Below are 13,663 nucleotides of genomic sequence, written 5' to 3'. Positions count from 1 at the left end.
ACACACAAACACATAAACACACTATATCAATATGAAACAGACACACGATCATTTGGGAAAGATATAAAGCACTGTTCCAATGACCTTTTCAAAGTGTCCAAAGCAATCAGCCGATCATTGTGGATGTTGAAAGCTGTCAGGATATCCCGTCCATCACGGCAGGTCATACGGCAGAGACGCTGTAACACCAAGGTTTCATTCAGCGTAACATGGCCACAACATTCAGCACAGGTCAGCCAATTTGATCAAATCAGAATACTGAATGCTGCACACATTTCTGTCTTCTGCTCATAGGAAATGACTTGTCATTCTTTCTTTTCTCCAAGAAATTTAGAGTGTTATGAAATATTATTTGCATGAAACTAAGCATGGGTAACCTTAACAATCTTCCTCTTCTTCGGTCATGGGCTGCAACTCCCACGTTCACGCATATGCACACGAGTGGGCTTTTACATGTATGACCGGTTTTATCCCGCCATGTAGGCAGTCACACTCCATTTTCGGGAGTACCTTAAAAAAAATACTAATAACACCATCCGATGCCAAAATCTACAAAAAAATTAAAACAGAATTGCAAAGGAAAACAAAGGTAAACAGCACTTTTAGCACTCTACAGATGAGTCTGGAACAACAGGCATATGAAAAAAAGGCAGAAAGACTGGCGTGTAGAGAGCTGTCGCTGTAACCACTCTCTTCTACAGCGTTAAGTGGTGGGTCATTTATTGTTGTCACCTGTGACTTTTTGACTGTTTCCATCAACACAGCCTGGGCACCATCCTCGACATGAACTGAAGCCTGAACACCAACAGCGGGGTCCTCACCAGCAATGAGGTCATAAGCCTGAACTCCAACAGCGGGGTCCTCACCAGCACTGAGGTCATGGTGCAAAGACACAACTGTGCTGGGCTGGGCTGGCCATGTGTCCAGGATGGAGAACCCGTGCCTGCTGTATGGGGAACTCTCCACTGGCCGCCCTGACAGACAGCTGCCCAGAAAGAGGTACACGGACTTTGAAGAAATCCCTTGTACCTGTCACGTTGACCACCGACAGAGGTCCACTCTAGCCGCACATTGTGCGACCTGGTGACACACCATCTGCCAAGCCGTCACCTCACACAAGGAGACTCGATGATCCTGCTTGGAGGAAAAAAGGAAAAGGAGGAAAACCCAGGATGTCATAGCAACCGACCCAAGTCAGACCTTCCCTTTCAAGACCTGCCTGTCCCGAACTGGCCTGTCAGCCACCAGCCAGCCTACAGCAGACAAGAACATCCCCTTCCTCTGTCAGCCACCAGCCAGCCTACAGCAGACAAGAACATCCCCTTCCTCTGTCAGCCACCAGCCAGCCTACAGCAGACATGAACATCCCCTTCCTCTGTCAGCCACCAGCCAGCTTACAGCAGACAAGAACATCCCCTTCCTCTGTCAGCCACCAGCCAGCCTACAGCAGACATGAACATCCCCTTCCTCTGTCAGCCACCAGCCAGCCTACAGCAGACATGAACATCCCCTTCCTCTGTCAGCCACCAGCCAGCTTACAGCAGACATGAACATCCCCTTCCTCTGTCAGCCACCAGCCAGCTTACAGCAGACATGAACATCCCCTTCCTCTGTCAGCCACCAGCCAGCCTACAGCAGACATGAACATCCCCTTCCTCTGTCAGCCACCAGCCAGCCTACAGCAGACATGAACATCCCCTTCCTCTGTCAGCCACCAGCCAGCTTACAGCAGACATGAACATACCCTTCCTAAATCACAGTTTGTAAAGCCAAGACATGACAAAAATAACTACATTAATTTTATATCTGGTTTTATTGACCTCTCAAAGCACTTTACCACAGCATTCAGTCAAACACACAGCACACAAACACCTTGTGCATGATGTATGTGATAGTGAGCAGGGCTCTTCAGTTCAGCTCAGGCAAGGACCCACTGACAAGACCTCTTGTGGTGTGGGTGCTGGGCTTCCTGACCAGATGATAAACCAATGGTCCTGTGTGCAGCACACATTCAGCAAAGGTAAAAGAACCCATGGCAAAAACAGCATTGTCAAAGAACAACACGAAGGGTGGTGCTGTCCTGTAGAATCATCCCTCACAGAACAGCTTGTCAAGTCATGTGCTACTCAAACATGCAACTGATTTTTTCAACATGAATGTGAAAATGTTGTTTTTGCTAACTGTAACATCCCATTTTGTGCAGGAAAGCTCTGTGTGTGTGTGTGTGTGTGTGTGTGTGTGTGTGTGTGTGTGTGTGAGAGAATGAATGAATGAATGAATGTTTTATTGCATTCAGGCCATAGGCATCATTGCATTGGGATGCTGGGAAGGGGGACGTGCTGACAATAGCATTCCGTTGACATTTCTATGAATATTAGAAATTATCCAATACTCTGAAGTTGCATGTAACAACAACGATTTTGTACAGGATTGGTATAAATAGTCATCATTTTACTGAAATGGATTTTCATACGACATTTTCTATCACACACATATCTAGAAATGTTCTTCTTCATTGATTAGTTATCGCTTCTTGTCTGCGCTTAATTGAATGAAAAATATATTTTGCTACAGAACGAGATCGATGTTTATCTACACCGTCCAGCAGAATGTTAATCTGAACATTGACATACAAACCAAGAAACTTTTTTCTGAGATCAACATACAAAGGGCATGCATATATAAAATGATATTCATCCTCATTCACACCTTTACAAAATGGGCAAAACCTTGCAACCGGATTTTCAGAGTATCTTTCATAGTTCTTATTTAGCGGCAAGACTCCAAGTCTTATTTGTGTCAAAGCGACTCTGAGGCAATAAATATCCAAATGTACAAAATAAAGTCCAGTTCTGAAACCATCTTGCATGGATGAATATAAAGCGTATCTTTCCTTATCTCTGACAGATGCCGACCATTCTTGCACATACATATCAATCAGTCTCTGTTTGAACTGTAATATAAACATCTGCATATTATCAACTCCTTGATTCAACCACACATAATTGAATCCAGTTTTACACAAAATTTCTCTAATTCCTGTTACCCAACACCTTTTACCGTTCCCATCTAAGTTTACTAGCATAAGATACGCCTGTTTAGGTAATCTATCTAAATTCATTTCTAATAATCTGAACCAATATTTTACGGCTTTCGTGTATGAGTTAACATATAATGGGTATCTGCCTAATTCTGAGTATACTAGTTTGTTGGGTGTTTTGAGGGGAACACCGAGAAATCTTTTGCAAGCTAATAAATGTATTTTTTCGACGCTATCTAAACGTTGCAGCCCCCAAATCTCTGCTGAGTACAATAGAATAGACTGAATTTTGGAGTCAAATATTTTGAAAAAGACTTCTCGGGACATCTCTTTACAATTGTTAAATGCTCTGCATAGAAGGTAAAGTGCTTTTTTTGCTTTTGTTACTAGATGCCCTGTGCCTACATTAGCACTCAACATTGTTGTGAATGTGAATCCTAGGTAAGAGTAGGTGTTTACCACCTCAATTTCCACACCTCCAAAAAACCATTTTTCTTTTTTACCCAGATATCCCCCCTTTCTGAACACTATTATCTTAGTCTTACTTCTATTAACATTTAACCTCAAGCTATCACAGCATATTTTCAAAGAGTTAAGTTGTGTCTGTAATCCACCTGGTGTAGTTGCAATTAAAGCTACGTCATCAGCAAAAAGTAGAATGAAAACTTCAATAAAAGTGGGAAGTAACTGTACACCATGAACCCCAGTATCATTTATATAATTGGCTAACTCATTAATAAAAAGTGAGAAAAGCGTGGGACTTAACCCGCAAACCTGTCTTACACCTACAGGGCAATCAAAAAACTCGGAGTATTCTCCATTCGAACGAACACATGAAATGAGAGAATCATACATAGACTGAAGGCAACAAAAAAAATTCCCTTTTATCCCCTCCTTGTGCAATGTTTGTAACAATTTGTTATGATGGACAGAATCGAACGCCTTTTTAAAGTCAACAAAAGCCACATACAGTTTTCGACCATTGCTACTTAATATTTTCTGGGCAATTGAATACAGATTGAATATGTGATCGATTGTTGAATAGTCTTGTCTAAACCCAGCCTGGTTTTCAACAATTACATTGTTTTTCTCCAACCAGGCATATAATCGTTCATTCAAAATTGAAGTAAAACATTTGCAAGTAACATTGATTAAAGATACACCCCTGTAGTTATCAGGATTATCCATATTACCCTTTTTGAAAATTGGTACCACTATAGCTTTGGCCCACTCTTTGGGATATACGCCACTATCAAAAATCTGCTTAAATAGCATCGTTAAAAAGTTAATAACATTGTGTCCACCAGCTTTCAACATTTCTCCTGTAACACAATCGGTTCCGCTGGCTTTTCCGCATTTTATTTTCTTAATGGATTTCTCTACTTCCTGATGTGTGATTACTTGATTTAAAGCATGTTCTTCTTCTTCCTGGGTATTACTTTCTATGTTTATTTGATTATCTGTACTCTCTTCATTAAAACTGAATACTGTCTGGAAATGCTCAAACCATTGCTGGATACTTATATTTTCACTGTTGCATGATGTTTTCTTTAGTCCTATTCTTTTCAGATCATTCCAAAATATCGAAGACTTTTCATATTTTTACACAGTTTCTCTGCTGTTTCACGCCAGAAACTCGTCCTTTTGGTTTTCAATAATTTTCTGTATGTTTTTCTACTTTCCACATACAATATTCTCATTTCCGGACACTTACAATTGCAAAATGACTCACTCTTATTTTCCATGTACGTCATCCGTTTGTTCTGACATGTGCAACGTCCCAAGCGTTTGTGCTTTTGGTATAAACGTAACAGTCTTCGACATTCCCGCTTTGCCTGCCTGCATTCCTCATCAAACCATTCTGCTCCTTTTGACTTCTTCCTATGAGACATGTTTTTCACCATACACTCAGCAGCTCCAAGTAAGTACTGATTAAATAATGCCAGTGCTAAGTCAATATTCTTGTCTATTTGGTTTATGGCTTCATTCAGATTTGTCCATCCCTCTTCGTTTGTAAGTTTGTCTTTGTATTCGTCTTCTTTGTCTACATCCCAAACTATTTTCTCTATAGTATTGTATCCATTTCTTTTAATATTGTTCTGTGAATTTGTATCAGTTCTTACCTCTGTAAACAATGTCAGCTGTACTGGCAAATGATCAGAGTCTACAAGTTCTTTTACAACTAACTGCATATCTGACAATTGAGTCAATAAGTTGCAGGACATCAAAAAATAATCAATTACACTTGATCCACTATTAGACATAAATGTACATGCAGAGTCACAATTCCACTGTACCATACCGTTCACAATAAAACAATCTGTAACCGTACACAGATCAACCAGCTGATTCCCAAAAAGATTCGTTTCTAAATCATCAGACTTTCTTGCAAATGTGTGATCATCCAGTGTAACACTGCTACTTACCTTCTCAAAATTGTCCTCTGTTGGCTCATAGTTTTTGTTTGCAGTGCGAGCGTTAAAGTCTCCAGAGAGAAGAATATGAAAATTACCATATGTTTCGTGTAGAGACATGATACATTCATCAATTATTTCTACACCATATCCACCGTGATTGTTTTTCCAGTAATTGGAATCATATGGTCTTATATAAGATGAAATAAACATGACATCACATTCGCTCCCAAACAATTCTTTAGACATTCTTAATACAATGACATTATCTTCATCGGTGTTTATATGGGAGATGAATTTGGAAAAACGTTTGTTCGCAAGCACCATAACTCCTCCTGAATGCCTCCCTTGCTTCGTGAGTTTTGTCGCTTTGGAGATAAAACAGTCATAATTTTAAAAAATAGTTGAATCGATATCTTCCGTAACAAAAGTTTCAATCAATGTAATGAAATCATAAGCGGTTATATAATCTACAAAATCTTGATTAGACAACTTCCCAATCAGCCCACAAACATTATAATTTAGAAATGTGATGGTTTGACACATGCTTGGATCATTGCACCAACTCGACTTAACATTTACATTTAAAGTAGGTTCAGACAGTTTTGCAGTTTGACATGTATTTTTTAGTTCACATGAGGTAGTTGATGCCCGGCCTGACCCCTATTTGCTGTCCCGAAGACACGCAGGAGAAGCTGCCTGTCTTTCTCCGCCTCTATCACTGCTATGAGAACCACCACCGTTTTTGGCCTTTTTGAACGCCTCCTTGATATTGCCCTGGCTGCCTGAACGTTGTTTGGTGGTTCCTGCCCGTGTTGACATTCTGGATGGCCTCTGTTCCTTTGCGTTGGTCTGTACCTTGGCCTGAAAACGGCTGTGTACGTCCGACACGCCATCCTTGACAGCGTCTTCTACCCTGGCCTTTACCTGTCCATGCTCAGTGTCCACTAGAGGCTGATCCCCTGAGCCTTCTCCACACTGGGTGTGACCGTGCTCCACTGCATCTGACTGCCCGAGAGGAATGACAGCCCCACAGACTGGTCCTGTTGATTCTGCCGTCCACTCTGGTGCCGCTGCGTGAACTTCTGTCGACACTAACTGCCCCGTTGTCTGGTCTTCCGTAGTTATCTGACGATCTTTGACTGAAGATGGCGGTGACTCTCTGTGGACTTGTGACAGGTCACCTGTTGTAGGACACTGATGGGAAACTTCTGGGTCGTCCTCCTGCTCTTCCTCGTCATCGCCAGATGGTGGGTCTGGATTCGGTACTGTATTACAGTCCGATAGCTGGTTGACGTGAGACTCTTCCCCTGCATCTCTAACGTCACTGACCTGATATACGCGTGTGCGTGTTGTTGTAGTCTCATGCTGTGGTTCAGAGTACTCGTTGGCTTTTACTCCTAATCTGACACCACTGTGGTCAGTCATTACTTGTCTGTTTGTTTGTTCCTTTGGCCGTGAGTAGGTCCGCTTCTGCTCCCCAATCTTTACAATTATTCTCCTGTGTTCTGCCCCCGACGAACCACGAAAGATAGAGTTCTGCCTTCTGCGCCTGTCCCATTCTGAAGGGTTTTGTACTTGCCGTCTCTCCCAGCGTGCGTGGTTTCTTGATGTGTAATAATCATGTTCAGAATTCCCTTGTGTTGAACGTCCACTCCTGACAGCCTGGCTGTAAGTTTTGTTGCCAGGAACTACACGGGGCTCCGCTGACCTTCGTCTGAATCTAGCATCACCAGATTGCTTTCCACCGTTATTAGAATGCCCGCCATCCTTGTGAGCTTCAGCTCTTGACCACGTATCTTGGTAGTCTGCCACTCTTTCTTGTCGGTAATCAAAACGTCTGTTAGCAGAGCCTCTCACCGGATAATCATTGCCTCCAAAATATTCTTGCTTTTCCACCACTTGTAGTTTGCCTTTCCAATAGTAGGCTCTTTTCCCTTGCTTGGTGTGGAAGTCAACCATCCCTCTTTGTCTCGTGGTCAGCTCTGAGGCCACTCTGATGTTGTCTTCGCGTAGTGCTTCCCTCAGGTCTTGATCTTGCAGAATTGCCATCTTGTCCTGCCACCTGTGCATCTGCACAACAATAGGCCTCGGATGATCTGAAGAGTCACGCCACTCTCCCACTCTATACGCCCTGTTGATGTCTCTGTGACACCAGCTTCGCTCACAGGAATATTGGTTCAGGATGTCGACAATTACATCAACTGTTGGAAAAGAGTAGGTACCTCCTTCTGGTACTCCCATGAACCTCAGGTTACAGCATTTCAAGTCCACTTCGTTGAGATCAACAAGTTCTTCTAACTTGTTGAGTCGTTGATCGAACAATTCCCAGTCTTCGTTCAGAACTGCGATGTCGTCTGTGACTCTTTTCACTTCCTCTCTATCTCTCTCACATGTCCTTTTCATCGTATGGATCTCAGCATTAATGTTCCCTATGGCACTGTGTAGTTGCTCCAGACTGCAGCTGAGAGTGTTGCCAATGTTCCGGGAATGTGAATTCATCATTTGTATCATTTGGTTAAATCGCCAGTCCATCATCTGAAGTAAATGTGTGAATGCTTCATTTGTAGATGACTCCATTATGTTGTGTTCCTTTTTTTAATTATACGATGGCAAGAAGGTAACAGTATAATTTTTCTTCTCTTCACGAACCTGTGATATCGTCGCACAGTCCATCACTTGCGTCCGCACATGAGAACGCGAGCCTGCCAAACAAGTTCACTGTTTGCACCCTGACAAACAACACCGTGTGTGTGAGAGAGAGAGAGAGAGAGAGACAGAGAGAGAGAGATTTAAACGGAGATGAATCCAGCTTTGTTCTCAAGTCTAAAAGTCTATCAAATCTATTGCTATCTGTTTTCCTCCAAAAACATGTTCCTTTACCATAGCCTTTTTTTGTATGGAAGAAAGTTTACTTAATGAGTAAATTCATAAGATAAAAAAAAGGTTAAACAGTCAAAGGCACGGCATAGGAAGACAGGGCCCAATCTTCTTCTTCCATTCCTTTAACCTTCCTCCACCAGAGTCAGGTACCATTCACACAAATCCTCTTTTCTCCCTCAACTCTGCGAAGAGTATGGGGCACTGCACACAACTGTTCACCACATTCCTCCACATCTGTGGGCTGTGTGTCAAAGCCTGGGTCACTGCACATGGTTTCCCTGTCCATTGTGATCTGTGATCTGTGTGTCAAAGCCTGGGTCACTGCACATGGTTTCCCTGTCCATTGTGATCTGTGATCTGTGTGTCAAAGCCTGGGTCACTGCACATGGTTTCCCTGTCCATTGTGATCTGTGATCTGTGTGTCAAAGCCTGGGTCACTGCACATGGTTTCCCTGTCCATTGTGATCTGTGGGCTGTGTGTCAAAGCCTGGGTCACTGCACATGGTTTCCCTGTCCATTGTGATCTGTGATCTGTGTGTCAAAGCCTGGGTCACTGCACATGGTTTCCCTGTCCATTGTGATCTGTGATCTGTGTGTCAAAGCCTGGGTCACTGCACATGGTTTCCCTGTCCATTGTGATCTGTGGGCTGTGTGTCAAAGCCTGGGTCACTGCACATGGTTTCCCTGTCCATTGTGATCTGTGATCTGTGTGTCAAAGCCTGGGTCACTGCACATGGTTTCCCTGTCCATTGTGATCTGTGGGCTGTGTGTCAAAGCCTGGGTCACTGCACATGGTTTCCCTGTCCATTGTGATCTGTGATCTGTGTGTCAAAGCCTGGGTCACTGCACATGGTTTCCCTGTCCATTGTGATCTGTGGGCTGTGTGTCAAAGCCTGGGTCACTGCACATGGTTTCCCTGTCCATTGTGATCTGTGATCTGTGTGTCAAAGCCTGGGTCACTGCACATGGTTTCCCTGTCCATTGTGATCTGTGTGTCAAAGCCTGGGTCACTGCACATGGTTTCCCTGTCCATTGTGCAGTGTTGTCACTCCACCCTTTTTCTGTCTGTCTTCCCCTCCACTTCCCCCCCCCCTCAAAACATCCTTAAGGGATTGTTTTAACAAGGCCATTGGATCTTCTTACTTGACTATACCAACACAGTGAAGATCTGTTCAATGGTACTTCTCTGTTAATTCCTTTGCAATAATGGTTTGTGGCTGTAATTTGTTCAGAATGATTTTGAGCATTACTTTGCCAGCAATGCTGATCAGTCTGATGGTGTGGTAGTCTGGGCAGTGTTGGAGATTTCCTTTCAAAGGGAGGCTGATGATAAGTGACTGGGTCCATGACATGGGCCACTGGCCCATGTGCCATATTTTGTTGCAGATGGCAGCCAGGATGTCAATTACCTTATGGAGCTACATTCAATACCAAAAAGTAAATTTTATCAATCAACTAAAATCATATCATTAACCAAGTTTCATGTTTGATATCACTTATCTTCCATACTTCCAGTAATTGTTACAGGGTATCAGTAATCATAGTTTGATTTGTGTTGCTGTTGTCTTGATCTGCATTCACAAAGACAAAAAGTCTTGTATCAAGCTGTGTTTACCGACTCCAGCATTCTGATAGCCCGGATTTTGTCCTCTGGTCGGCTCAGAGCATGTAATATCTGTGATGCCTGAAACACACACACACACACACACACACACATGCACATAACACTCACACACACACACACACACACACACACACACACAAGAAAAAGAATCATAATACACAAACTTAAAAAAAACAAAACAAGGAATCATTATACAAATACTAGCAATATCATAAAATCCCTACCAAGTTCATTTTACCATTATAGAAAGAACACACACTGACAGTGATACACAGAAGGAGATAGATTCATGTCATAAAACAATATTATCATAAACAAATCAATATTTGCTATCTGATTTTTTTACGTTTTTGCTTTCTTTTTCAAAATGGATTCTAAAATGTAGTGTATCCATTGCTTTATAAAAACAACAACAATAACAACAAAACATTACACTCACATCCAAGAGAATGCATACATACACATTTCAATCTGCAAATTACACTTCAGTTCAGTATGGTCATCATTGTGTCCCATTCTTGCCAGTTTACAATTCAGGCCAAAGCGTTTTCACTTACTTGTGTTGCATCAAAGTAGCCTTTGGATGAGTACAAGATCTGCAGCTTCTCTAAAGGTGAGTCGGTCTCCTGCACATGTCGCACATGTCCAAGTTTGACAGAGATATGAAAGGCAAGTCATGACAGCACGTGAAAAGGTGAGTCGGTCTCCTGCACATGTCCAAGTTTGACAGAGATATGAAAGGCAAGTCATGACAGCAAGTGAACAACCTCACAGTCTGTCTCCTGCACATGTCCAAGTTTGACAGAGATATGAAAGGCAAGTCATGACAGCAAGTGAACAACCTCACAGTCTGTCTCCTGCACATGTCCAAGTTTGACAGAGATATGAAAGGCAAGTCATGACAGCAAGTGAACAACCTCACTGTCTCCTGCACATGTCCAAGTTTGACAGAGATATGAAAGGCAGGTCATGACAGCAAGTGAACAACCTCACAGTCTGTCTCCTGTACATATCCAAGTTTGACAGAGATATGAAAGGCAAGTCATGACAGCACGTGAAAAGTTGAGTCTGTCTCCTGTACATGTCCAAGTTTGACAGAGATATGAAAGGCAAGTCATGACAGCAAGTGAACAACCTCACAGTCTGTCTCCTGCACATGTCCAAGTTTGACAGAGATATGAAAGGCAAGTCATGACAGCAAGTGAACAACCTCACTGTCTCCTGCACATGTCCAAGTTTGACAGAGATATGAAAGGCAGGTCATGACAGCAAGTGAACAACCTCACAGTCTGTCTCCTGTACATATCCAAGTTTGACAGAGATATGAAAGGCAAGTCATGACAGCACGTGAAAAGGTGAGTCTGTCTCCTGCACATGTCCAAGTTTGACAGAGATATGAAAGGCAAGTCATGACAGCAAGTGAACAACCTCACAGCCTGTCTCCTGCACATGTCCAAGTTTGACAGAGATATGAAAGGCAAGTCATGACAGCAAGTGAACAACCTCACAGTCTGTCTCCTGCACATGTCCAAGTTTGACAGAGATATGAAAAGCAAGTCATGACAGCAAGTGAACAACCTCACAGCCTGTCTCCTGCACATGTCCAAGTTTGACAGAGATATGAAAGGCAAGTCATGACAGCAAGTGAACAACCTCACCCATGCCTCCTTTCCTCTACCCCTTCACACTGATGACTTTTTTTTTTCTTTTTTTTTTCTTCATAAAAGTCATTCAGGCCTATTATTTCTAATGATTTAACATAAGCACACACCATGTCAGTATATGGTATAAATCTAGAGGATTTTGGATATTACATGCTAAAAACGGAATTCATGCATGTCCTATAACTGATCTGGCAGTGTCCACAAAAACAATCCTCTCCTGAAATTCAAAACTGTCTTCTTGCACAGACACAGACACAGACAGACACACACAGACACAAACACACAATGGGACAACTGGGAAGGGTAACTAATATATAAAACAACAACACATTTCAGGATCTGTCACATACACAAAACCATTAGCTATAGTTTTTGCAAGGATTAAAAATCATAATTATCATCTTTGTGTCTGTAAAATTTCAACCTTTTTTGCTCCAGATTTTGAAAAAAAAAGACAGGAAAAAAAGGAAAGATATATCATATAAACATTTGGCCAATGGACCTTTCAGTATCAAGCACCTCTTGTCCGGAATTCTCTTCTTCTGGATCACTTACCAACGCTGTCCTCTTTCAAAACAAACTTGAAAACCCACCTGTTCAAACAGGCCTTTGGGTGTGATGAAGCACAGCTATTTGTCTGCATTCTTCCTCCTCCTGCCCACCCCACTTTACCCTCTACTTCATGGAATCACCATGTAATGTGCAAGTGTGTTTGTGTGTGTATGAAGGGTATTTCTTATCATGTGTGTGTGTGTGTGTGTGTGTGTGTGTGACTGTTCATATCTGTAATTTGTAGTACTGGCTCAGTGTATACACATATATGTGTTGTTTTTTCATGTGCAGAGGCATGTTATTATGCACTTGCATATATATGTATTGTTTCATGAGGTACATAGGAGCCCATTATATGGGGAATTTGCGCCATATAAGTACTATCTAGGATCTATTTATACATATTACATATATAATATTTTAATATATATAGAAAATTTATATTAAGGTAGAAGAATAAAGCGATAAAACCTGCGCACAAAGTCCCTAAATCATGCGCTTCCCCATTCCTGCCGCTGGATATAATTTATATCCGTTATCAAGACAATGCGTGTTTTTGTTCAGGAAACCCCGAGGGAGATGACCAACATAAACCTGCAACGTACATCATCCGATAGGCCCTGCCTACTGAACTGTTGTTCAGCTGTTTACACTAGATCTAAACATCACACCAAGCGTTAACTGATCATTAACTATTACCTGCTGAATTCTAGCAAGGAGCACTTGGAAAACATCATCCGGCTGAGGATATTTGGCCATCCTGGCGGAACAGCGTCAAGCCAGGGAGCTCCGGCAGATTTCACTCGCGGTTGCTGGGTTGTGTAATGACGTCACGGAAAGCAAGAATTACTTCCCTTGGTCATGTTCTGAAAAACTGAAGGCGCGCGCGTGCTCTCAATAACTTAGATCTGGGTTCGTTTCTTCTTGTCCAAGAACAAACCCAATTAAGTCTGAAAGCGCTTCAAAAGATGTAGCTGCACTTATAGGGGAAAGAATTCCCGATGGTTTGTCCACTCGTCTGGACCCCTTGTTAATAGTAGACCTGTTATTGTAGTAGGCTGAATAATCCCCCTTGACTTCTGAATGTGAATGAAATGAGATCAGTTTGGCATGGATTTGAAGTTTAAGGACTGCTTCTTGAGTACTTTTAAGCGGTGTAGTAACTGAGCTTGCTGAACAAAAACAATGCAGTCAGAGGAAGAAAGAGTGGAAATGAATAAATCTGATCTCTGGCAACACTTACTTTATCCTTCATGCACTGACGAGCATGCACATCGGCAGCGTCAAGAGGTTAGATATGATGATACTTCATTTTGTGTTGTGTATGTCAGGGTGGAACTGATTCTGTTTTTGGGATAGTGTCTGCAAGTAGCTGCACGTGCCTGCTATTCCTGTCAGTATCAATATAATGTTGAAGAGGTATTTATCTCCAGTCAGTGTCAGTTGCATAGATACTGATCTATATGAGTCGAATGCTGTCAGCGTG

General features: G+C 42.3%; 1 protein-coding gene across 1 annotated transcript in view; it reads right to left on the bottom strand.

Moving 5' to 3' along the window:
* Window positions 1-12,936, bottom strand: part of LOC143285904 (uncharacterized) — a 33,852-nt gene extending 20,916 nt beyond the window's left edge. The window contains exons 1-4 of the mRNA XM_076593352.1: window positions 12,877-12,936; window positions 10,519-10,587; window positions 9,953-10,021; window positions 85-179 (exon numbers count right to left, since the gene is read on the bottom strand). Coding sequence (XP_076449467.1) covers window positions 85-179; window positions 9,953-10,021; window positions 10,519-10,587; window positions 12,877-12,936 — 293 coding nt within the window. The remainder of the gene's footprint in view (window positions 1-84; window positions 180-9,952; window positions 10,022-10,518; window positions 10,588-12,876) is intronic.
* Window positions 12,937-13,663: the final 727 nt, after the last annotated feature.

This window comes from Babylonia areolata, chromosome 9, assembly GCF_041734735.1.
Source record: "Babylonia areolata isolate BAREFJ2019XMU chromosome 9, ASM4173473v1, whole genome shotgun sequence".
Classification (NCBI taxonomy): Eukaryota; Metazoa; Mollusca; class Gastropoda; order Neogastropoda; family Buccinidae; genus Babylonia; species Babylonia areolata.
The sequence above is the reverse complement of the archived record's forward strand: the minus strand, read 5'-3'. Positions and strand labels throughout refer to the sequence as shown.